The sequence below is a fragment of the Pyxicephalus adspersus genome, chromosome Z, assembly GCF_032062135.1.
Source record: "Pyxicephalus adspersus chromosome Z, UCB_Pads_2.0, whole genome shotgun sequence".
NCBI classification, from domain to species: Eukaryota; Metazoa; Chordata; class Amphibia; order Anura; family Pyxicephalidae; genus Pyxicephalus; species Pyxicephalus adspersus.
Genome location: NC_092871.1, coordinates 60,663,177 through 60,690,327, shown reverse-complemented (window position 1 = coordinate 60,690,327; position 27,151 = coordinate 60,663,177). Strand labels below are relative to the sequence as shown.

The window sequence follows — 27,151 nt, the reverse complement described above, 5'->3', positions numbered from 1 at the left end:
GACCGGCGCCCCGGCATCACAGCGGGACCATCCGATCGCCGCTGGAGCGCGGGGCAAAGGTAAGGGGGACTTTTAAAGTTACCCCGAGTGTGACTCGGGATTACCGCTTTTTGCATGTAAAAGCCACCCCGAGTCACACTCGGGATTACCGCTAGGGGAGTTAATCTTCATTGTCTTTTTGCTCGATATAGCATTAGGATGTAAGAACATTTAAAATGTCCTTCTGTTTTATTATCTTGTCTGCTGTTGATGATTGGCTTTTTGGCAGAAAACTTAACCTCTCTCTTCACATTTCCATAGGGCAATGTCTGGTACCTTTCTGAGCACTGGCTGGTTTACAATGCTTCTGGCCATGGAGCTGTGTGAGGAGCTCTCTGTCTATGGGATGGTCAGTGAGAACTATTGCAGGTAGAGTATGGATGCAATATAAAAATATAAAATGTAAGCCACACATTAAAAGTTAAAATGAGACCCAATTACCAACGGAAACTCATAAAAAGGCATTTACTGGCTGTTGGCACAGGTGCTAATAAGCTTTTATCAGACACAGACTGGTGCTCCCAGTTTTTTTGTGAAATCTTAGCTGAGGCTGACTGGTACTTTTGAGCATATAAAGTGTGACTTTTTCACATCAACATTTGCATTTAATTTTCCCCTCTTCCTATGCCAACATGTCCCCTAACATTGCTACTGTCCTTATCCCATTGCAACTATGGCCTCCTAAATTGCTTTAACCACTCTCCCATCATGTCCCCCATGGATTGCTTCTACCCTTCCCTGTCTGTCACCATAGTCTTGTAAATTGCTTGCGGCCCTCTTCCTCTGCCACCTTGTCCCTTACATTGTTTTTACCACTCTTCCATCAGGTCCCCTATGCATTGCTTTTGCCCTTCTTCAACTGTTATCATTGCATTACTTCTGCTTCCCTCCCAGTATTTTCCTCTGTATTGCTTTGCCTCCTCGATGTTCTGCTGTCAGGACAGCCTCTGCCCTTCCATCAACACCTACTGCTTCTTTTACTGCTGCCCAATGTTTTGATCCAGACCCTGATCTCCTAGCCCACTGTTTTCTCCAATTTGTGGTAGTTTTTGGTTCTCCCTATTGTGTATTTACACAGCGATGGGACACCAGTAGGTGGGATTTGCTAGTTATTTCATGCGTGCAGCACAATTTTGCAAGACTGCCAAGCCGCTCACCACTCCACTGTGAACTAGCCTCTTCTAGGGAACAAAACAATCAATTTTGTCCTGACATTTTGCCAGCATTACAATCACTGCATAGTGTTAGAAATTGCTTCCTTTGAGAATGAGCACTAAGGTTTGAAATGCATACAAGGTACACAGAGCACCCGATCAGAATAGCAGTTTTTAATCCAGGCATTGCTAAGCACTGACAAATTCCTGCTTGTGATGCAGAGATGAATTCCTAAATATATTGCAGACACCTTTCTGTCTGATGTATGAAAGTGTCAGCATTACAAAAAGTCAGTCACCAATCAGATTAAGAAGGCCATAACAATGTAAGAGGCTTTTTGAAAATGCGTTTCAATGAATATATGTGGAACTCAGATTTACTTATCACCTGGTATTAAAATGTGCACAATGTTGGCAATCTTCACCCAGGTTAACTTGGTGAATTTCCTGACCTAAGTGCATTTGTAGTGTTTGTTTGCCAGCATTAGTTCACTGACTTACTCCACTTGCAGGATATGTATAAGTAGGTGCACAAGGCGATGCTTGACTCTACTAAGTGTCTGCCAACCATTAAGCAATGGACACATCTTCATTCATAGAGCATCTTGTTGCTTTCTGCAGACTATTAGGCTTGAACCCTTTCATTTCTTGTGGCCTGGCCGCATGTCAGGTGAGTGTCCAGAATTTGGCTCATGCATGGACATTGTCTGCTTTTGCATGCTGGCATATCCTGCCTGGTACACACATCAGATTTTTGTCACTGGAATGATTTTTTTAGTGATTCCTTCCAGCAAAAGTGCATCGTTCAATTCTACGGAGGGGAGCATGAGCACGAGCAATCCATTTAGAATTTCCATTTGTTTGCCTAATTCTTTTCCAGGAACTATACAATAGCTTGTGAAAGCATCTAGGTCATTCTTCCAATGCACTTATAAGGAATCCTTTGCAATAAGGTTGCCACAAGTGCTGTTACTAAAAAACAGACTAAGGTTATGTACAAGCATGCAATAATTATCAAGGGAAAAAAACGACTGACAACTGATCGTCTGATAATCGTTAACAAAAAAAGTGAACGACTGGCGAACAATGAACGAGGAACGTCACTGGAAATGATAAAGTATATGGCAATATCCTACCTTTATGTTCAAGGTGAACCTCTACCTCTTGCTCTGACTCTTACTCTTTCTCTTCCTTCCTAGCAGCCAGCCTTTTTTGTTTTAAATCTCGTCGTCCCAATAAAAAAAAAAAAAACAGATTACTAAACATAACAAAAAATTCAGGTTCCCCCCTTCCCAAACACACTTGTTTAAGTTACTAAGCGCATTCAACATATATTAGTTGGACTTTTTTGGCGATGCAACGTTTGGTTTTTTGGCGATGCAACGTCTGAAATCCTCAAGCATGACCCTCTTGTGATTATTCAAGTTGGACCACCACACAACCCCAAATTTCTCCTCCAGCCTGCTCTGCACAGTATCCAAGATACAGTCTTTTCTGGCATTTGGATGTGGATGAAACGCTATCCTGCTATCGTAATCCTCCTTGTCAAGGATGACCCATGACCTCCATCTCTGCGTGACTCATGGATGATGCCCTCCTCCTGATGTGACTTGGCTGTGGCATGTTTTCTAAACATCGCAAGCACGGGATATGATGTCACAGGACAGGAAATGCAAAGAGTGCTGGGAAATCTGGAAAGAAATTACCCGTTCAAGGTCATCCACAAGTGTTATTTCATTTGAACCTTCGTTCTTACGATTTTTTTCCTGGGACATTCTTTCTCTAAACAGTCTTAAAAGGTAGGTGTTGCTGCTTTGCCTGTCCTTGTGCTGTATTTCAGTGTGTAGTGGTGTAAGGTGACTAATGGAATTTTCTATGTTTTTCAGAGATCATGGTCTATGCTGCGTTCAACAACCCAGACTTCATGTGTGAATTAAGTGAAACCTACAGATCTTATCCCTGTCTGTGGAAGGTGAAGTCTGGGGTGTATGCCAACAGGTATATAAAGATGAAGGTGTTCTATGGTGGAGCTCTGCAAAAGCATAAATCCTGTGGCCAACATTAACTATGTGAAGCACAAGATCCAAAACTTGTGCACTGTGTTGAAAAAAGAATTGGACAAAGTGAAGGCTTCACAGCGGTCAGGTGCTGGTGCAGAAGATGTATATGTGTCTAAATTATGGTACTTCAACCTCTTGTCTTTCACCACCAAGCCTGGGAGAGGAGAACAATGCTGCAGGGGAAAGTACACAGAACCTTGATAAGACTCCTGATATTTTTATGACACAAGACCAGGTAAGTTACCAACAAATAATTTTTGGCTATCCTGCTTTTCTACTGCTCCAGTTGTGTTGAAGTACTGCAAGTACTTCTTTCGGTTTTCTTTTGCCAACACCGAAGCATTCTCCGGTACTGCATGCTGTAGATCCACTAGACCGGTGAATTGGCTGCTGCTTTCCTCCGGTGCAATGTGTACTACTGTAGCAGAATCTTGCTTTATTAGTGGGCCAAACCTTGCACTGCAATTATTCCAATTAAATGAAATATTCTGAAGCGATTGGCTAAAATATCAAATGTATTTTCAACCACCCTCCTAGCACGAGATAGCCTGTAGTTGAACATTTTTTTCTATTGGTCCAAATTCTTCTGAGGGAATGGTTTTAACCCCCCTAGTGGTAATCCCGAGTCACACTCGGGATCACCTAAAACTTAAAAAAAACACCTTGTTCCGTTGTCGTCCCCTGGCGTCCTGCTGGTCCCCGCAGGTCCTGGGGACACATCCCCTTCCTCCGATGTCCATCCGTGAACTGTGGAGACAATCTCTGGGGTTTCCCGGTGACGTTGGTGCATGTGTTGGTGCGTACGGGAGGAGCGGCGGGAAATTCAAATAATTTTGTATTGGATTCAATACAAAATAGCTGTATTGAGTCCAATACAAAGAAATCTTCATATAATTTATATATATATATATATATATATATATATAATATACATGCTCCTGTACAGTTATAATATGTTTCATTATTATTATTTTTTTTACAGATTTTTGTGTTTTTTTATTTAAAGTTTATTATTAAATTTATTAAATATTGGACATATTTCGGTGAGCTATTCCTAGAAAATTTTAGCCATATATTTCCTTATATGTCCAGCGCATAATATGTTGGCGCTATTTAAATCCTGTTTTTTGAGGGGACGTGGACGGTGCATGGTAGGATAAGCAGCACAGTCTTGAGCTCTGTGTCCCGTCCGGGCTATTCCATCTACAATCAGCACATTTGTGCATTATTTCTCGACTATCCGTGGGCCTCAAAATGAAAGGCAGCCAGAAGGTACGCAGCGGAGGGGGAACAGCGACTTCTGGAAAAATTTTCACAGCCATTCGACGATCGCAGATCAATCGGCTGCACGGAGGCCTTTATCCCCCAGGGCAGAGGCACTACAGGGATCAGGAGATCCTGCACCATCTACTAATCAGGTACCCAGTGCTTCACCTATTTACAGCCCTTTTATCCCTAATACAATGCAGAATACAATGCATTCATAGATCGCCATGATTCTCAAATTATTATTCTGTATTTGTTACATGATGAAGCTGAAATCGCAACAGGTGTAACAGCGTATTAGAGGAATACCTGAATCAGTGTCAAATTCCGCCCTGCCTGCAGCCGACTACTCCATATTTGGAAAGTTACTGGATATACGACAAGAAGTAGATATTGAAATCAATAGAATTCATAGAACCCTGGGCCTGCACAGCAATAACCTTTTGCACCCAAAAACGTCATCTGCCGCATCCACTTTTATAGAACCAAAGATGATATAATGAGAAAGGCCAGAGAAGTCAATGTCATTGACAATGCGGGTGCTCAAATCCAGCTACTTCCTGATTTTCCAAGCACACCTTGGATCTCTGTAGAACCCTTAAACCACTGCTCACAGTTCTACAAGGAAAATGTATCCATTTTAATAAAAAATATCCATTTTAGCTGGGGTTTTCCCTTTCATCTCATCATCTGCAAAGAGGGGAAAACATGTATCTTTAGGGTACCCACGGATCTAGCCCATCTGTTGGCGGACTTACAACTGCCCAATGTTACACTACCTGAATGGCCATCTGCTTTATCTCTCCTCAATCCCAACTCAATCATGTCTCAGACTCAGGTTCCTCCTCATCCACCTGCACCCCATTCTCCGGCCATGGCTGTTCCTTCCTTCACTTCAGGACATCGCCCAAGCCTTGCTTCAACTTCGGAAGCTAACCTGAATTCTCCTTATTATGCAATAACCACAGTGTCTTTGATGATAGACAACAGTAGTTACCTTGGTTCCTCGTCTATGTTTTCTCATATGGTTCTCCAGCATACCCAATCGCCTTTACTATTATGACATGAGAGGGAAATGGCAAAAGTGTTCCTCGCTATCATACAGGGGAGAGGCCAACCACCTGATGCCCATCCTCTTTGTCTTTGGGATTTCTCCTTTTACCTTATGTTTCTGACTTCAGGACTTTCCCCTACCACCAAAGAAGTAAAAATCCAGGTCATCTGCAGATATGGTTTTCCTCATCCTATGGTTAACCCTGTTCAAGATGCTCATTGTAGTCTCCGACCTCTAAGCAACCACATGGCTTTATAATTCCAAGTACTACCAGATCGATCCCTACGAAAACGATCATCTTGCCAATGATGCTAATAAGGATACTCTAGGCACCTATTCCACCCTGCTTCTCCGTAATTTCTGTAAAAATTACAGTGTGGTCTGGTTCGTATAAGGGACTCGGGGGTGGGACTTAGCTTGCTCTAGAAAGGTTAAAACTCATATTCAGTACTCAGTAGATACTGGAAATGTTTTTGCATGTCCATGATGTTTTAGTTTGAAGTCGAGGCCAAGATGGAACATATTGTATACACATTTTTCACTAAAGCCAGGGTACTGAATGTAATGGCTATGTCATAATATGTGTAGGGGTCCCCAATAATTGTAGGGCCCACGATTGGTTCTTGCTTTATCTTTTTAGTCTCATATAATCCATACGCTGACCTGCTGGGTGTTGAGGTTATAGTATAGTGGGAGACCCTCTCCTAGATACATTACTGTTCTTAATCCCTCCAGAGTAGAGGAGGCAAAGAACCAAAAATCGTTGGTCTTAACTGCTCAGATGTTTCAGGGGGTAATGCTGCTGATTTGTTTTAAATGTTAAATGTTTTTCTATGCTGTTGTCACTGGAATATGCTCAGGTTTAATGATTATCAACCTTGATGATTCCTAATAGAAAAAGAAGTATTGTGTAGTTCTCTCCTTATAATAAAGATATGGGTTGCGCCACCTCTTCAAATTGCATAAATAAAATAAAGTGTTCAAAAGGTTTGATGCTCACGTATTTGCTTCAAATCTTAATGATGTATTTTTACATATTTGATCAATACATAAATACAAACAATCAAATGTGAAACTTGAAACCCAGACCTTTTTACCAGTTCACAGGAATAAGGGCTGCATAAACTATGCATATGTGCTCCTAATACCAAAGATTATACACGAAAAGAATGGGGACGTATTTTGCTGTATAAAGTGTGACGCATTTCGCCATGAATAGGCTTCTTCAGGGATATTGATAATTAATGAGCTTAAAAGTCTGTATGTACAGTTACATATCAAACATTGTATATTCTATATTCATCATATCATAGGTGATTCAAAATATCATACCGGAAAAGCTGTGTATTTGTAAGTGCTAATACATATATAGAATATTAGTATAATGATAAAAGTGTTGTACTACATGTATATTGAATAGCCTAATAAAATGAAATCATAGGTTGTGGTATTACTTACTTGCTGGTGTTGAAAAATCACAAAAGAAAGCATGAAAAATGAAGTAGTGAAAGTAATGAAATAGGTAGTGATTGAGGCTCGGTTGTAGTAGTAGCTGTGTATGGATAGAATATGAAATAATAATTAACTCGTATCAATGTAGACATCGTTGTAGACATGTAGTCTCGATGTAATATATAGTGTTGGTAAATACATACCGTATAAAATGGATGCTTTAAGATATATTTTGGAAGGTGGTTGATATGTACATTCAAGAGCAAATCACCCTTGTTGATTTGTAGGTATTTTCATCCATTAGTGCTTCATCTTTATGGTATAAAAGGACAATGCTTAGCCTTCCAATTCCTAGGGTAAATATGTATAGTATTAAAGAGAATATACTCATATGAGATGGATACATGGTTGGATACAAATTTTGAACAAGATAATAAAGGGACCAATTACCTGGTCCTAGGAATGCTTCTAAATGGGGATGGATGGAGGATCCAAAATTTGTTTATTGCTGGAAGCCACAATGGCTAAAATGAGTGTATAAAGAAAATGTATTAATGTCCTTGGTAGGGAAAATAACCGACCATATAAATGGGGATAAATAAGGCTTTTAGAGCCTACCTTGTATCAGTGTTCTGGGGATGCCAGCAAGCTGTGCAGCAGAGGCAGCAGCACGTGTGAGCAGATGACAGCCGAGACAACTGTAGAAATTAGCCCTCTGTGTGAATGGAGGGTTATCCGCCCAGATGGGGTGGATCATACAGGGGAGGGAAGTGGGCTAATGCAGGGAAACTGCATGAAAGCTATAATGCCACTTAGAAGCGGCCTTCCGTCCCCTGCAAGTCATAGTGGCAGTTAGGGGGATCCAAAGACGGGGAGATATGGATGAAAACTATAGAGAGGTACCCCAAAGGATACATGTTATATTCATTAAAGATACATAATACATTAAATACTGATACATAAATATATACAAGAAAACTTAGAAAGAACAAAAATATTTATACAATTTATAAACATTGCATATGAAGAATAATGGAAGAAGGGGCATGCAATAGGTGCAAATAAAGTATTAAAAATACCTAATAATGTACCATAATATTTACATTATCTGGTAATGTATTTAGTGATGAATAATAATAACAGAGACTCGGAGCTACAGGTTGACAATCGAAATTCCGGCCATCGATATCTGGATCCTTGATCTGGATCCTTTAGTTTCCCTGCATGAATTTCAAATCGTATTTACAATACAGAGACTGCAGTACACTGTTTCACCACTAATGTTTTCATGGCGCTGTTCTGCAGAAACAGCTGTTAGGTCTGCTTGCTAAACTACACGTTGAGACGTCCCTGCTGCCTGCTGACATCTAGCACAGTCCCTAGAACTGTGCTAGATGTCAGCGGTGCTGCGAGAGGAAAACTGCCTGTGTGGAGGTAAGTATAAATAAATATAAAAAAAAAAATCTGGAATTTTCTAAAATCCGACACTCCTTGGGTCCTGAGGTTGCCGGATTTTTGAAAGTCACTACTATTGTTTAGAGGTGTCATTTACTGTGTATCTATTTATAAGAAAGATTTGAAACTCAACGTGTCATTTAATCCAGGTGGTTGCGTAGCTCTCAGGTTGACTATCCATTTAGTTTTGGTCTGTAGTAATCTTTTGTCTAGGTCTCCAACTCTTTGGTTCATGGATAAATGCTCCAGCCCAAAGAACTGCAGAACATTTGATGGTTCCTAACAGCCACTTGATATTCCCCAGCTAGGTACACACTGCTGCTTGTGAGAGTACACCCCACGCCGTTACTGTACCCCACTTAGGTACTTCGCCGTTAGAGGTAGGAGATAAGGTTTATCCATATACCCTTTAGGCACCCTTTTGGGTGATTGGGACTTCCCTTCCCATCTCTTTTCTTTTGACTTACCATGTTCCAAAGTTCTAACAAGGTCTGCAACCTCAACGCCAAAGGGCTCACCAGTCCAATGAAATGATCCCAACTTCTTGATGGCCAGCATAAAGCCAAGGTACAAATTTTTTTTTTTAATCATTTTTATTGACAAAAACTGAGCAATATAAAGAAAAACAAACAGCATTTACATAATTGACAACAGAAATATGTGAACAACATAGTAAAACAGAAATAAAATCAAGTCTGAAAAGGAGACCCAGTATCTTAATTTTAAACTGTTATATAACAAAGAAATGAGGGAGGAAAAGATGGGGCCGGGGGAGGGGAGGGGGACTGTGGATTTCCAAACAGTCACAATTAAGTACACACGATCAATACAGTACTAGTACCCGGATGTGAGATTCAATTCGTGGGTGAAGTGTGCTGGTCAGTTTGAGAGGGTTGTATTACCCTAGTGCAATCAACAGAGGTATAGAACTGAATCCAGTGATACCATGCCCCTGATTCATCAATAAAATCCGTGCTCGCTGGAAGCGCGAAAGTACGCGCGGCCAGCGATCGTGGTTTACCGCGGTCCGGACTCGAGTGTGCGTGTACACTCGCCTCACTGCCAGCCGGATTCCTGCCTTCATAATAATGAATAGAAGGGCGCGAATCTGCCAATTAAGGCGATTAGATTTCAGCTGCGCGATTAAGGAAGATCTGTTAAGCTCAATGGTGAGATCATAGCAATTAATTAGCGCGCACCTGCTCTCTGTTCTGTGCTTATTTACAGTCCTTTACAGGTCAACATTTAAACAGCGCAAACATTTTTTTTAGGGCTATGGGTAATGTGTGTGCCATTAGAAAGAATGATTTTTTAGGGGAACAATGACTTTTAATACAGGCTCGCTAGTGTAAAGCTGCCGGAGATGCGCGGCTCCGGCCACGAGCTTTTTCAGTTGCTGAATAGCGCGACGGCGTACGATTTCGGATCGCGAATACGTATGCGCGAGCGATAATCTGATTCTGCTTGATGAATCAGGGGCCATGTCTGAGCAAACTGTTCAGTTCTCTTGGAATCAGTGGGGATCAAGTCCTCCATATGGTAAATGTCAGCTACCCTTCGTAGCCACTGATCCATAGTTGGAGGGGAAGTACTCTTCCAGCAAGCTGGAATACATGCCTTAGCAGCATTTAGAAGATGCCTCGAGAGATGTGAAACATGAAGTAATGCAGTGTTCTCCCCAGAAATTTTTTTCAGCCGGGTGGTTGGAAGCTGTAGCCGGGTGGTAAAAAAGGGGGTGTGGCAAAACACAGCAAAATTAGTGCTCCCAGTGTAATGCCTGCCCCATTAGTATATCCAATTTTTCCATTCTATGTATTTTGCCACAACTGTCCTATGCCATGTATTGTGACCCAACTTCCTAGTGTTCTAAGTTTTAGGAGTGTATTCCTTTGGAGTAGTGTAATAGTATAATGGATGTGGTGTAACAAGTTAGGCTTAGTTCACATTAGCAGCAAAAAACATTTACCTCTTCTGAGTGACTTCTGGCAACTGCTAAGCACCTAGGATTGGTAACAAGCAGTGAGTGCTTGGCCTTTTCAGAGCTAGCAGTTTTTTAGGCGGCAGTGGTTCCTGGCATGAGGTATGGACAAATGTAACCTTACTGCCAGTGTGAATTCAGCCTAACTTCAGATGAGCTCCTGAGGCTATTTTTAGTTAAAGTGAAAACATTTTTTTTTCACTTGATCCTTTTACAAAATTGGCCCAGCAGGCCTATGCTGGATCAGCTCCCACCTTATCTCCAATGCTCACTTGTACATCTAGTGCTGCCTTGCACTGCGCATGCATGAAATTAAACACTTTTGTTTACATTAAAAGAAAGCCTCTGAAGATGCATACACAGAAGGAGCAGGCCACAGCCTCTTGGGATATGTGACACAAATATCCCAAGATGCTGCAGATTTCCCCTTTGGTCTTTACCGAAATGGAAGTAAAGACTGAAGGGGAGAGGTCCTCCCCAAAAAGTGTAAAAAACAAATTTTTCCATTATATAAAGAGAATGTCACTGTTTTATATAATGTTAAAAATGTTTTGATGCTTTAATAGCATCATGCATGTGATATCAGATAGGGATAAGACAGCCAGTGACCCCCTCTCATCACTGTCCATATTCTATAAAAAAAAACAAAAAAAAAAAAAAACTGTGAAGTTTATCTACAGTGTGTAATGATATAATGATATCATAGGCAGCACAGTGTAATAGCTGTGTGAGTGTAAAGGCTGCTTGTCATATTCTGCAGCCTAACAACTTGCTGTGTTCAAACCTTCAGATCTCCTAAACTGTTGGTTGTATTGACTTTTTTAAGGTACACGTGGAGGCATAGAAAACTGAAACTGTAGGTGCAATTGGGGTACACTTGTGGCTAAACCTTTCTAAAATATAATTACTATGGCGTTTTGAGAACATAAATCTTTACCTAGCAAAATGTGCCTCCTGCTCTGTTACACATATCTGTCTGCATCTCCACCTCAAACCCCAATTTCTCCAGAATGAAGAGGTACAAGGAAACACAAATATAGGTGGGAGACACTTGTGGCTATCACCTCTCATCCCCATAGCATCATTACAACGTTAAAAAAAAACTGTCCTTTAAAATGCGCTTCCTTGTTACACAGGACTGTACCCTTCCAGTACCTCAAACTTAATAAATTTTAGTGGGCAGAGTTTATGTACTAGTGATGCCATAGTGATGAAGTTTTAGGGGATGTTAGGTACAGATGTTCCCCACTTGTACCCATATTTTTGGTTTCTTACACCTCCCCATTCCAGGGAAATTGAAGTTCAAAATGTTAGTTAGGTGGACAGGAATGTGTAACAGCAGAAAAGCCCATTTTGATAGGCTGAGTTTATGTTCCAATGATGCTGTAGTAATGAGATTGTAAGGGGAGAATATGCTCGCCACTTGCTCCTAAATTTTCAGTTTTGTACCCCTGATCTTAGAGAAATTAGGGTTCAAAGAAAGGAAGCAGACAGTGTTTCATAGGTAAAGATTTGTGAAAGGTAGGTATATTTTTAGGGGCCCACTTCCAATGCACCTTGCTATGTTAGTGGCCCCGGGGTCCCCAATTTGTATTTTCAATTTAGGACTCGAAGAAACACTTTCCTCTGAAACAGCAACCCCAAAGTTAAATTATCATAACTTTTTATATTTTTTTTTTATAATTTTTTATTCAGTGTACAGTCATACATACAAGCTTTGAACATTAAACATAGAGATAACCAACATAGTTACCGTCTTCCGCATACGAAACATATTATTAACAGATAAAACAGTATGACTGAACACAGGCAGTTTTTCGGATTATAAACAAAAACAACAAAAAAAGAGAAATAGAAAAATAGAAATCGAAATAGAGGAAGAAGGGGAGGGGGAGGAGGGAAAGGGGCATGGCATTGCAGGCCAGGCTGAATAATGGCCAAATATAATATGGTAGGGAACACATAGCAATAAATTCAAGAACAGCCTCGTTACTCAAAATAAATCATCAGCATTATCAGCCTCACTGTAGACTGAAAGCTACGCCTGGGTAGTGGTATATTGTATCCAATAAAACCAGTTTTACGGAATTTATCCGATCTACCATCCCGGCTGCTGATAAGATCTTCCATCGTCATAATGTCGTTCACCCTTCTAAACCATTGTGATAAAGTGGGGGGAGAGGACTGTTTCCATAGGCCAGGGATACAGGCTTTGGCAGCATTTAAAAGATGTATAAGCAGAGAAGCATGGTATTTCTTTTTACACCAGTCATTCAAGTGTAAAAGGGCCAGCTTAAGGCTGTTGCATATATCTACCTCTGTCAGTTCTTCAATAACCGCCGCCACCCCTGACCAGAAAGGGATCAACATAGAGCACTCCCAGAATATGTGGAACAGGCTGCCAGCAGCAGCTTCACAACGCCAGCATCTATCATCCACTCCCGGATACATTTTTGCTAACACTGTTGGCACTCTGTACCACCGTGTGAGCAATTTATAGTTCAGTTCCTGATAGGAGTTGCTATTAGCAGTTTTATGACCCGTGTAAAAGAGACGTTCCTGCTGTTTGGGGAGAATGTTGTGTTAAGGTTACCCTCCCATTTGTGTAAAAATGGTAAAGTTGAGGGGGTGGTGTCTGTCAACAGCAACTGGTAAGCACCAGCGAGAGTCCCCCTAATAGGACCCTGGGCTACACACACCTTTTCCACCTGTTACAGAGAGCGCACAATACTGGACGGCAGTGGGAGAGAGCGGAGAAAATGGCGCAGCTGTAAACTGCGCCATATACCCAACTCTGGGAGCTCATGAGCAACTGTCAAATTGGAAATTGGTACCCATTCCGTGCCCCTCAAAAAATGAGATGCTCTAAAAATTCCCTGCTCCCTCCAAAAGCGAAACCCAGGGTCCGTTGTGCCAGGGCGAAACCCCGGGTGTCCCATAATAGGAGACAATTGAGAAGGGTAAGTACTCACACCAGAGACTCCGAAATGTTTCTGCACGACACGAAGGGTTGTTCCTATCAACGGTAGCTTGAGAATGGGAGATGCCAGTGCATCTGGTGGGGACCATACAGCCCCTGCTAACGGGATATCAGCAATGGCTCCCTCAAGTCTCACCCATGGTTTGTGGTCTCCGTTTCTGCACCAGTCTATTAATCGCCCCACATGTGTTGCTTGATGGTACAACAGAGGATCAGGAAAGGCAATACCTCCACGCACTTTAGGTAACCGCAAGATCCTTCGCCCAATGCGAGGGCTGTCACCCCCCCAGACAAAGCAGAGAAACTCCTGCCTAAACTTGCAAAGTACTTGTTGTGGGACATAAACCGGGAGGGTTTGAAGTAAATATAACAATCGCGGCATAATATTAATTTTCAAAATGTTACATCTACCGAACCAGGAAAATGCATGTTGTTTCCACCGCTGCAGGTCCCTTCTCACCATGTTTATTAAGGGCAAAAGTTCAGATTAACCATCGATGACAAGTCCCTAGGGATCATGGTACCAAAATATGTGATGTCTGATTTTGCCCATTTAAAAGGAAAAAACTGTGTCAGGGAGTCCACTAACCTATTGGCTAATGTAATGGAAAATGCCTCTGATTTCTGCAGGTATAAAGATTTTATATTTGGACAACACTGAGTATCTATTAATCTCATGCAGTAAATTGGGCAAAGAGACCCTAGGCGAGGAGACAAAAAAAAGGAGATCATCAGCATCATCAGGCCGCCACTTTATGAACTTGATCATGCACTTCAATCCCATGAATACTTGGGTTTGCTCTAACCTGCCTCAGAAAAGGTTCCAGGACCAGTATAAACAAGAGAGGAGACAAGGGGCACCCCTGTCATGTGCCAATACTAATGGAGAAAGGCCTGGATATTAAGCCATTCACTTTAACCTGTGCTGTAGGGGTAGAATATAAAGACCCAATCCAGGTCACCAAGGCAGGGAGTAGGCCAATATGTACCAGAGTACAATTCAAAAATCCCCAGTCAACACGGTCAAAGGCTTTCCGCTGCTAGCAATAGCGGTTGAAATTTACGTTAATGAATATAATTGATTAAATTCAGCGTTCTAACCGTATTGTCTCTAGCCTCCCGTCCTGGTAGGACACCTCTCTGATCTGAGTGTATAATAGTTTGGATCAGAGGCGTCAGGTGTTTGCCAAAATGCTGCTAAAAAGCTTAATGTCAAAGTTCAATAGTGAAATTGGCCTATAACTAGCGAGTTGGGGTACTTATCAGGTTTAAGAATTAAGGAAATGTGTGCTGCCAATGTATCCCTGGGTAGCGTCGATCCACACTGCAGGGAGGCTCAGGAGAAGCAGCTGAGGCATCCTCCTCAGACTCAGCGTCTCTGTGTGTTGAGGCATGCTGCGGCGCCATCTTGGAATTCCCAGCCGCTGCAGGAGAGTCAGCAGCCGGAGGAAAAAACTGCCTGAGGCTGCGATTTTTTTGAGCTCTGGAGGCACCTGGCGTCTTCTGTTTATGAGGCATGAGTGGGTGAGTCAGGAGGACACAGAGCGGGGAGACCAGACTGAGAAAAAACCGCAGGCTTTTAGACGTGCTATTAGATGCGGGCGGGGCTGCCTGTGTCTCATTCACATGAAGGTTGAACTGGGTGCTCACCTCTCATTGACACCAGCAATCCTCTGAATGGATGACAGCTGATCACAGAGCAGCCTCACTGAGATCCATGCAGAGAATGAGACTTGCAGAGGATGAGAGCTGCCGAGGAGAGGTGGGAAGGGTATTTACAGCAGCTGGGCGAAGCAACCGGCTAAAACCCTCTGGGAAGAATTAAGTACCGGTAATTCTAGCTCAGGTTTGTTTCTAATGTCTACCTCTGTGGGTTGGAGAGTGACGTCTGTTACCGAGGCCCAAAAAGATTTTAAATTGGGGAAGTCCCAGAAAATATGTAGTAGCGTGCCTGGGGTAGAGCCGCATCTCCAACAAATATTATCTGTCTGTGGGAAGAGCTTGGCAAGTTTAACGGGCATCCTGTAACGTTGGTTGGCCAACTTGTAGTATCTGTATCTGTTACAGATAGAGGCCTAGTGGCAAAAATGAAGCATCATATCCCTCTGCTCATCTGTAAAATGCATGTTCAGTTTCGTTTCCCATTTGGTCACAAAAGTCGGGAATTCAGGGGTGGGGGCTCCCAGTAGCTCTTGGTAGGCATAGGAAAGTGTGTCCCTCAGAAAGTGGTGGCACATAGGGATTTTATGGGTAATAAATATCGGGTAAAGTTACCTGGCCTTGGAAGGGACTGAAGTACATACGAGAGCTGTAAGATATGCCAGGGGGCAGAGGAAGCAGCTCCTAATCTATTTGAAATGTAGGTAAGTGGACCCATTCTCCATTCTTGATGAAATGTAAAGCCCTAAAGACACCTTTGTCACATCAGAGCCGGTAAATCGAGCATAGCGGGAAACTCCAGATTCCCCAGGATTGGAGAAAAAAGGAAATGGGTAGGTAGTTATTTTCAAGGAGGCAAAGAATTTGTAGACTACCTTAAGAATCTCACCAATCAATAGATGCCTAAGCATGGAGGATGTAACCACAGTTGGGGCCCAGGCCAGGGAACTGATGAATAAGTGTCCTCTAATCTAAACCATAATTTGGAGCAACCATTGGTGTCCCAGTCCAGTAGTCTGGACAGATGTACTGCCTGATGGTACAGGATGGGATCTGGGAACACCACTCCTCCCTTAGCCTTGGGGAGTCTCAGAACCTTTATTCCTATCCGTGGGGTTCCGGGATGCCAAATAAATGTTATAAATTCTGAACAGAATTTATGTAGGATGTGATTTGGAACATGGATTGGGAGGGCCTGTGGAACACACAGCAATCTAGGCATTACATTCATTTTTAACACATTGCTCCTCCCAAACCAGGTAAAAGTCTTCAGTCTCCATTTTTGAAGGTCCTTCTTGAAATGGTTGAGCAACGGCAGAAAATTGAGCTCAATAATATGCGACAAATGTGCGAGGATCTGGGTGCCCAAATATCAATCAACACCTCCTTAGTGGATTGTGGAAGGGTGATGCTCAGAGCCTCTGACTTCTGCAAGTTAATTTTGAGAGATCAGCAAATTTATGCAGTTCCAATAAAAGATTTGGTAGCGAGGTGACTAATAAAATAAATTGTCGGCAAAGGCCGCCACTTTATGTTCGCTCTGGCCGATCCACATTCCCTTCATGTTGGGGCTAGATCGCACAAGCTGTAAAAAGGGTTCAAGGGTGAGGACAAAGAGCAGGGGAGACAAGGGGTACCCCTGTCGGGTCCCCTTCGTGATAGTAACTGGGTGTGAAAGTTCACTGTTTATCCTCACTCTAGCAGTGGGTGAAGAGTACAGGGCTCCGATCCATTGTAGTAACTTTGTTGGTAAACCTAAATGTGTTAAGGTAGTGTGGAGAAAAGTCCAATCCACTCTATCAAATGCTTTTTCTGCTTCCATGGAAAGGAGCAAAAGTGGGGATTTATGAGTGTGGGCATGGTCAAGTATTTTCTCTGGCCTCCCGCATGGGTAGAAAACCACTCTGATCAGGGTGGATAATACAACTTGGCAAAAAGTCACATTTAAGCAGTGATATTGGCCGAGCACGGAGTTGAGGGTCTTTATCAGGTTTTAATAACACAGAGGGCAGCCAATGTGTCTTGGGGAGACCATGGGATAAAGCGTTTAGAGCAAAGACCAGTTGTGGACCAAGGATAGGGAGGAACTTATTATATTATGCTATAGTAAGGCCATCTGGGCCAGGCGCCGTTCCTGAGCTTGTGTGTCTAACTGCTGACTGCAATGTGATCGGTTTGTCTAATAGTTCAACAGTTTCCGTTGGAAGCATTGGAAAGTCCGAGGCTCTGAGGTAGTCACAAATTTTCTCAGACTTATCAGAAGAGGTTAAATCACCCTGCTTTGATTTCAGGTTATACAATTTACTGTAAAAGTCATGAAATACTTGAGCGATGTCGCCAGTAGAGTGGACAACTGTACCCGCAGGGGTCTTAATACTTGGGATGAACATAGCTGCCTTTTTAGATTTTAATGCTTGCGCCAGAGCTTTACCACAATGATTGGTGTGCTCATAATACAAACATTTGCACTTGTTCAGTTGAGCTTTGGCTTTTTCCCTGTGAAGGGAGTTAATTTGGGTACGCTTGTAATGTATTTGGGCCATCTAGATCCACAGTATGAAGCCGTTTGTGTACCATCTCCAATTGATGCAATTCATGGAGTAAGGTTTAAAGGCCTTCTGACCTGGCTTTCTTTAACTTTCTACCCTGTTAAATAAACATTCCACTGATGAAGCATTTCTGAGCTTCCCAGACATGAAAGGGGTTGTCTGTGGACCCCTCATTACATGAGAAAAAAGTGCTGATTTCCCTCTCTATCTTATCAGATAATTCTAGAGCCTCGAATAATGATTCGTTAAGTCTCCATGAGTTAAATTTAGGGACATTATTCTTCCCTGTGGAGACCACAGTAGAGACTGGGGCATTATCAGAAAAGGGTATAGAACCTATGTTTGAGTCAGTGACCCGTGGTATGGCGCTATGGGATACCAAAAAAAAAATTGAGTAGGTATCGTGAACTGGGGAATAGAAAATGTAATCTCTTGTCCCAGGGTGTTGTATGCGCCAGATGTCTACCAATTGATTATCATGCAGCAACGATTTAAGCCTCTTATGAAGGGAGTAAGGAAAATGGGAACGACCCTTGGAGACATCCAATGATGGAGAGAGTGTTACATTGAAATCTCCACCAAAAACAACAGAACCCACTTCGAGTTCGGACAACATTTTAAGTACCTGTTATAGTATAAACGGTTGGTATTAGGTAGGTAAACATTTACCAAGGTGTACAGTTGCTCAGCTATCTTGCCCTGAATGAGAAAACGACCTTCAGGATCAGATCTTAACATGGAAAGGGACCATGGCAGTGAACCATCTATCAAAATGCTGACTCCCTTAGATGTGGAGTTGGGTGAGGTACTGTGGTAACTAAATTGAAAGCCCTTGTTGCGCATGATAGGGACTTTATCGTGGCGGAAATGTGTCTCCTGCAAAAAAGCTACGTTACACCTGGATTTCATGGGAACATTCAACAATACTGAGAGTTTAGTGGGTGAGTTCAAGCCCCTAGTTTTCAATGATGTGACTGTAATCGACATCTTGCAATGGCTTGGTGCTCAGGACTGTTACGGAAAAAGGGTGGGGAGGGGAAAAAGTCAGGAAGAGGCTCGGTAGAAACCAGGGGTAGGAGACCCAGTCTAGGGCCTGGAGAGTGAGGGAATTGGGGGGAGGGGGGTAAAAGGGGACAACTAACGTACAAAACATAAAAGTAGAGGAGCTCAAGGCTCCTAGACTAAGGAGTACCACTAGGACTCCGTTGCTCCGGCCTCTCGTGGGGGGAAGTGTAGGCAATGGCGAACAGAGCCGCTGGCACACCTGCAGCTAAATATAAATGTAATAAGGTGTCATAATTTGCAACGGGGAGCACCAAGTGTATGTGTGGAAAAATCTAATACAATATGGGGAACAACAAAGGAGTAACAACAATAAATTCCTAAGTTAAGGTTGTAGGGCGTTTCCAACTGAAAAGTATCACAAGTATAATATCATAATGGAAAACAGACCCCGGGAAATACAGAGCTTCATATTTGTAACAGTTTAAAAAGCTTGTTGGGATCCACAAACAGCATCAAACAAAATAAATGACAATATACAAACAATATGTGCTAGCAAAAATGCAATTGAAAAGGAGCGGGAGCACAGTCTACTCATGGAGCACCAAGATGAGTGCTGCTCAGAGGATTTAAGGGTCATACTGTACGCGGGTCTAAAAACATAGCATAAAAGAAAGTCATGTTAAAAACAACTGTTGTCGGGGAAAAACCCACAAACGAGCACTGGGACCGTTGACAAAAATAGAGGGTGTCCACCTCTGGGTGAGCCAAGCCAGGCACAACCGTCTGCACATCCACTTTATTGTATAGACAGTTACAGTTCATGGGTGGACATGGTATTCCATCGTGGAGAGCGAGGTGTTGAAGGGCACAATCTGTGCCTGTTTGGGTGGGGTGCTTGCATTTTGCGGGGCATTCCCGAGAGATCATTTACAGCATCCAGCCAATCAGAAACAGTGATAGGATCCGATCCCAAAAAGGCAAAAAAAGAGGTAATTGTGATAGTTCATGAAGCTAAAAGGTAGCTTCATTCTTGGTCACAATCACATGGAATGGATACACCCATCAAGTAATAGCTTCAGCATACACCTTATTTGGACTGTGCGAGAAGAAAAATCTGGAAAAATTTGGATGCTAGCCCCATCAAAGTCTAAAGGCCAACTCCGCCAAGCTCTCTGAATGATCTGCTTCTTCAACTTGAAGACGTGGACCCTACACAGGACATCTCTTGGGTGATCATTCTGCATACCTCTCCTTGTGCCTTCTCTATGAACACAGTCTAAATCAATGTTCTCAGCAGCTTGTCAGCCTAATAGGGTATTAAATATGGCAACTGCAGTACTGTCAAGATTGGGACCTGTCGTGGCTTCAGGTATACCTCGCAACCTTTACAACCCAACAACAAGTTATTCCTACATTACCTATTTTCTAGGTCATCCAGGTGAAGGGTTAAAGAAGAAACAACTGACCTTACATGCTGGTGGGATTGCTCCAGTGCTGCAATCCTTGAAGAGAATTGGGAGGTAGAGGACTCCAGAGTGGACACCTTGGCATCCACTGTCTTGACCTGGTGATGAAGTGCCTATACTTCTCTGCTCAGGGAGCTCTCTATCCAAGTTGCTAGAGTATCCATGTCTGCTTTAAAGAGCTGTAACAGGGCTTGCAGATCCTGGAGTAGCTGGTGTGGAGGGAGTGTGGTGTCAGAGGATCGCGCTGGAGAGCAGGAGGGAGCCAAGGAGGAGGTAGAAGAGGGGGTAGGAGAGGAGGGAGCAAGGCTTTGTGTGAGGCACAGGGCTCTGGTCGCGTCTGTTGCACTGTCAGATGCCTCGTGGCTGCCTTCTGAGTGGAGCGGCGACGCCATCTTAAATCTCTCTTTCCTTCTGCAGCCGGTATGTCAGAGGGGAAAAACTTCAAGAGGCTTGTGCGTCCAGGAGACCTGCCAGTGCCCTTCTGCTTTTTCTGCTTAGACATTCGTGCGGGCGCTCAAATGGTAGCGGTGACCCGGATAAATCAGCTGATTTGGCCGAGGTGTGTGCGGAGCTCAGTGAATATCCAGCTCATGGCGCTATTTCGTAGCCACGACCCCCCAGGCAAGGTACATATTTTATTACCACACACTTTCAGACCCATCATTTTTCTTCTATTCAAAACCCATACTACATAACTTGAGTACATAGCTCAAACCCAGACGCAAAAACTTAGGGAGTTTCTATTGTATTTCACAAAACCCTCCCAATTCAAGTACTGGACACATGCCAAGACCCACAGGACAGACACTTAATTGTTAAGTTTTACCTGTGGGACAATACACAATATTACAATTGCATCTATTTATGCACCCAATCTTCAACCTACTGTGGCAGCTGCTGAGTATTTACATCTGTTGAGGGAGTTTTCTGAAGGAACCCTTATGATTGGGGGAGATTTTAATTGCGCACTGTGGACTCCTCCTCAGGCAAAACCCTAATCCCTTATCCCAAATGCTGTACATTTAAAAACTAACTCCATGACCTCCACCTATTGGACATATGGCATTCTCTATACCCTATAGACAAGGACTTCAATTTTTACCCCAACTCACAGCACACTTATTCTCGTATAGATTACATCTTTGTGAGCTAAGGCATTTTGGATTGGAGTCCTGTATCTTCCATAGACAGCTGCCCTTGGTCTGATGATGCTTCTGTGTCAGTTACTATTCAGGTGCTGATGGCAGGTCCCAGGGAGTGGACATGTAAATGCAATAATCCCTTTTTCAAAATTCTGTTTGTGCATGTGCCACGGTGGACACTATATCACATTTTTTCAAAGATCATGTGTCAGATACCATTTCTCTCCCAAATCAATGGGAGGTTCTTCTCCCAATGGGAGGCGGTTCTCCGTGGGGTTTTGTCACAACATGGTGCGCGCCTAAAAAGATTGGAGCGCAGGATATTGTTGCTATATCGGAAAAAAATTAGATCCCTGGAGTACTTACACAAACAGGACATGGCCTCTGACTTTTTTTGGAACTGACTGAAGCAAGGAAACACCTCCTACAACTATATGACATGACTCACCAAAAGTACAGGGACAAATATCATAGGATGTCGTAATAATATGGCAATAAGTGCGGCAGGCTCTTGGCCAGAGGGCTCCACATTATACCTGCATACCAACTATACACAATCTACGGTTGGATACCACTTCCATACCTCGTAACATTTTACAGGTATTTCAACAATACTATAAGAACCTCTATATAACTTACAGACGACACATGTGTAACAGAATTAAGCTGCGTACACACGTCAGATTTTTCTCGCCCGATAATCGGCATCGGCCAGATATCGGGCGAGAATCTGGCGTGTGTACAGTCGGTGTCGTTCTGAACGATGAACGACGAGCAATCCTAATGCAAGGGAAGGGGGAGAGCACGCAGCAGGGTGCCGCTCCGTCGTTCTCCCCCTCCCCTCTCCAAAGAGCAGAACGGTGCTGTATGTACAGCATCGTTCATGCATCGTGTAGTCTTTTGTCGTTTGAAAGGATCGTGAAAGATCCTTTCCAACGACAAAAATTGCACGTGTGTACGCAGCTTTAGATGCAGATATCCTGGCTGGGCTAGAAGCACCTTTTACAGAGGAGGAAGTGGCGTCAGCATCTAGAACCACACCTACAGGCAAAAGCCCAAGCCCAGACAGGCCCAGAGTGTAATTTTACAAATTACACCCATCAAACCGTGTACCTTTTTTAAGGAGGGTCTTCTCCTCTATATGACACTCCCTTCTTGGCGCAAAGCTTGGAAGCACACAAAACGGTCCTTGCCAAACCTGGAAAAGACCATTTACTTTGTTCTAATTATAGACCAATCTCACTAGTTAATGTGGATGCGAAAATTTTCTCTAAATTGATTGCAAACAATCTCCCCGTATAGGCCCACCCTAATTCTTAGATCAGGTAGAATTCATTTATGGTAGAGAAGTAAGGGACAACACAATCAAAACAATACTTTTGTCCCAGACTGCCAAACAATTTAAAATCCCCATGTGCTTCCTGTCAGTAGATGCTGAAAAAGCATTTGTTAGAGTAAATTGGAATTTCATGCACCAAGCTTTGCGCCAAATTGGAATGGATCCTGCAATGTTAGCTTGTTTTTTAGCGTTATACGCTGCACCTCGAGCTATAATAGGGGTTGATAGTTCCCTTTTTGAATCCTTTCCAATACACAATTGAACCAGACAGGGTTGTCCCCTATCCCCACTCCTATAGGCATTAGTCATGGAACATTTAGCAGTCGCATTGAGACAGAATCCAAATATACAAGGTATGCAGTTAGGTGCTTGCCACTATAAACTTTCCTTATTGGCAGATGACTTTTTTTTATATATCACCTCCCTACATATCTCCATACCTTCAATAATGAGGGAGTTTGAAAGATTCAGTTGCTTTAGCAACTTTAAATTTGAAAAAAAGGTGGGGGGGGGCTTAAGGTAAGAGTCAGTGGGAGAACAAAATTATGATATGTGTTATCCCTTTAATAGGATATTTGCCAACCCTAAGAAATTTTTTACAGATAGAAATTACTGCAAACCGTATGTGCAAGAAGCATCAGTGGGAGCCAATTGTTTTTCACACAGCCATTTTTGCCTGATGCGTTTCGCCTTTTGTAGGCTTCTTCAGGGGTAGCTGTGTGCTTTTTGTATAGGTTTGCATACAATCTAAATACATTCATCAAAGTATAGACAGATATTAGCATACTGTCATGATTGACTGAGAATAATTGCATACATATAAATGAAAGACTTTAGCTGGAATGAATATTTAAGTAAATTGCACAGAAATTGGATATATATAGTAAACATGAGATATATAGGTCAATGATAAATAGTAGGAGCATGATTATAAATTACAGAAAATATGTTGTCTATTTAGTCATGATATATCCTCTTGTTCTCAATATTGTCCCTTTTATTAATATGGTGTTCAACAAGGTTTACTAAAAAGATTATCATAACTTACATTCTCCGTGATACAGAAACTTGAGGTAGGTCTTCTATGGTATTTTGAGTAGTAGCTGTTCCCTATTGATATGGTTATCTAGGTGTAAATATATATCTGTTGTAAAGTAAACCTGTGTTTGATAGCAGGATTGTTGGACAATTCAATTAAACATTTAGACTCATCATATATATATTTATCTTCCCTCTTCTCTCATCTCATCAAGCATAAATCTCTACTTAAAGCAAAGTTATTACATGTTTTAAAATGAATTCGATATTTACCTTATTTTGGAGAAGTATGCACTTTCAATTGGGGCTGCCTCCACAGCTTACCAGTGGAACAAGTACAAGGGAGAGAGAGGGATCATGGATCCAATTCATTCTCTCTGTGGTAACAGGAAGATAAACAGAAACGAGGTACACTGTAGAATAATCTATTCATACTAGTTGGTATGAAATGTAATTGAATAATCCAATTCATATTTTACCTAATCGAGAAAATCCTCTGGGATGACAGAGACGAGCTGAAAGCGCTGCTTGTGTCTGTATTGGATTTTGCAACGCTGGGAGAGGGTTCCTGACCCGCCCTATAACCACGAGGCGGGTGCACGTCATGGCTGGCACGTCTGGCTCTCCCAGCATGATGACGTACCAAGCAGGCATGTAACACCAATGTCAATAGAGCTAGCTCAATCACCCTCCCCAAGGGCGTTGTAGTTACGCCCATGGGTGTGGTGTCAGTGAAAGCACGGATGTCCTTCCAGCGAGCGCTGACACTCTGGTCTTGATTTATTAAAGCTCTCCAAGGCTGGAGAGAATACACTTTCACCAGTTAAGCTGGGTGATCCAGCAAACCTGGGATGGATCTGGTACAGGTTTCAAAGAATTTGCTAGCAAATAGCAAATGACATTGAAGAAATCCATTCACATCCACACTAATCTCCTATGTTGGGGAGATTAGTTTTTCTGTAGTCCTATCAATCTCCTGACCCTCCCTGTGACAATATTGCTATTTCATAGATATAGTACAGTGGGTGACTGTTGTTACCCTATAACAGGAAAAGTGATAAATGCTTACTGTGATATTGTGGGAATGCAACTTTCTAAGGACTGGCAGGCTGTAAAATTTTTTTCTTTCTTCTTGGGTTGTAATAAATCTTGTGTTTAATGTGAAAATGTGAGAATGCAACTTTCTTTTTGGGTTGTAATAAATCTTGTGTTCTTTCAGGGATCACTCAAACCCTAAGGTGCCTTACCACTACTATGAGAAGGGCAGGCTGGACGAATGTACCACATACCTGATGCACGAAAGGGCTACACGAGGTGCTCACCGTTTCATCACAGAGAAAGTCGTCTTCTCCCGCTGGGCCCAAAAAAAACACATCCATTTTATGCACCCCTCATGGACAGCTTGAGGTCAGGATTCCCCTTCCAATGTGAACTGATGAAGCACAGCCATTTTACCACACGTACGTACTATGTCAACAAAGTACGGAAAGGACTGGAAAATTCTGACACCTCAAAAAGAAGTAAAAATGCCATTCTGTATTATGTCCACTTTCATTTTTTGTATTCTGAAGCTGCTTGTCAAGTTTGCTGGCTAACAATTGTTGAGTGAGGAGCAGATAAAGTAAATGGAGGCACATAAACATGACAGCAGGTTTGGCCAAGGGACAATTTTATATTTAATGGTGTTAATATGTTAATAAGTAACATAATTTCATCTTGGTTGGCCAACAAAAAATTGAACGTGCTTATGCTGCCTAACTACAAAGGCCTCATTCACAAGGGCATAAATAACAACCTTTTTTTGATCCTTCAATGTTTGGCAGTTGTTACAACTTGCAATGCTTGCTGTTCAAACAGCTCCATTCTAGTTGATGGTGCCACAGATGTGTTTTAAACACTTTGAAGGTGTTCAGCATATGGGCACCCTCAAGGCTGTTTCCTTATCTTCCCTCCACCTTGCAGAAAAAAACAATGCATGGAAAGCATCATTGAACTGTTTTATAAAGCATCCAGAAGATATATAAAATGCAGCTGAAATGCCAACTAACATTATGGTCGTTTTAGTCTTCGGGCCCATTTGAATTAGATTTAAACATTTTAGCTAGAGTTGGGCTTTTAAAAGGGGTCTTGTCATACTTCCAATTCTGTTACTGGTCATCATTAGCTAGCAGCAGAATCTCTAAAACTGAATGTTTAATATCGGTAACAGAAGTGACTAATGAGAGGGGGTTGTTTCTTGAGACACAATTGGTCCTCAGGCATGGACCTAAAGTTAATGTTGCTCAAGACGAATGGTTTCGTCTCAGGTGAAAATCTGACGTGTACAGTGGTCCCAAACAGCAAATTGATAAATGGCGGATCAGAAATGACTGCTGTGCACTTCTATGAAGGGTCACCTTCCCACACCTCTCTATTGAACAGAACGGTGCTGTGTGTACAGTGCTCGTTCATCCATCTGTCACTGGAAAGGATCCCAATTGTCTGATGTATGTCAGACGTCTGTAGGGGGCCTAAGCAAGAATGTATTTCTGCAGAAATTTTGTTAAAAAGGATCAGAGTCTGTTATCTGCACTATTCTTCTGTTCTTACAAGTTCTTTCATTTAATTATAAGCTTTTCAAATCTTTAAATGCTTATCATTTAATTTTTTTTCACAGGTTTTTACTATTACTGCTCTTTAAAATTGTCTGGGTTTGTATCTGTGTGTGAGTGCTATGTTTTCCTTGTTTTATTATTTTTTTTTATTTTATGCAGGAGGAAATTCATTCAGGTACCATAAATTTGATGTATTTATTCAATACAACACAATGCCCCTGATTCATCAATGAAATCCGCGCTCGCTGGAAGCGCGAAAGTACGCGCGGCCATCGATCGCGGATTACCGCGGTCCGGACTCGAGTATGCGCGTACACTCGCCTCACTACCAGCCGGATTCCAGCCTTCACTGAATAGCGCGACCGCGTACGATTCCGGATCGCTAATACGAATGCGCGACCGATAATCCGATTATGCTTGATGAATCAGGGGCAATGCATCACTCGTTCTTAAAGGAGAACATCTCAAGTTTTTTTTTTTTTTTTTTTAAAGAAGTTTTAGGCAAAGGGTTTAAGCATTGTTCATGTTGCTGCTTTGCTGTGTTTAAGTTTTGTGCCAAGTTTCCTTTGCCATGCCCTAATTGGTGACTGGGTGATTGGTGACTGAATGAACTTTGCAACTCAGCTTAAAAGTTGAGAGTTCTCTCTCACATCAGTCACAAAATGGCTCTCCTGGCACATTCCCTACCTTTCCAAGGAGCTTTTATCAGATATTTTGTATTATTATTTCTCCTCTACACTCCATGACATAATGATTATTACCAGTAAGCAGCAGGGTTAAACTAATGCCAGGAGCCAAGTAGAGAGACAAAATACTTTAGCGAGCCTTTGATTTTTATTTAAAACATTTTTTTATTTCATCAGTGCAAACTCTGTAGGAGTAAAATGACAATCACACAGAGGAATCAGTATTTCATGTACG

At 42.2% G+C, this 27,151-nt stretch overlaps 1 protein-coding gene across 9 annotated transcripts in view; it reads left to right on the top strand.

The window, feature by feature from the left end:
• Positions 1-26,574, top strand: part of ST6GALNAC4 (ST6 N-acetylgalactosaminide alpha-2,6-sialyltransferase 4) — a 32,807-nt gene extending 6,233 nt beyond the window's left edge. For 8 of the 9 annotated variants that reach the window (XM_072429681.1, XM_072429689.1, XM_072429686.1 and 5 more), the window contains 2 exons: positions 301-408; positions 24,856-26,574. In XM_072429681.1, the coding sequence (XP_072285782.1) occupies positions 301-408; positions 24,856-25,042 (295 nt within the window). In that variant the 3' untranslated portion in view covers positions 25,043-26,574. Of the gene's footprint in view, positions 1-300; positions 409-3,079; positions 3,489-24,855 lie in introns of all 9 variants that reach the window. The other variant, XR_011923263.1, reaches the window with a different exon arrangement.
• The last annotated feature ends 577 nt before the right edge of the window (positions 26,575-27,151 follow it).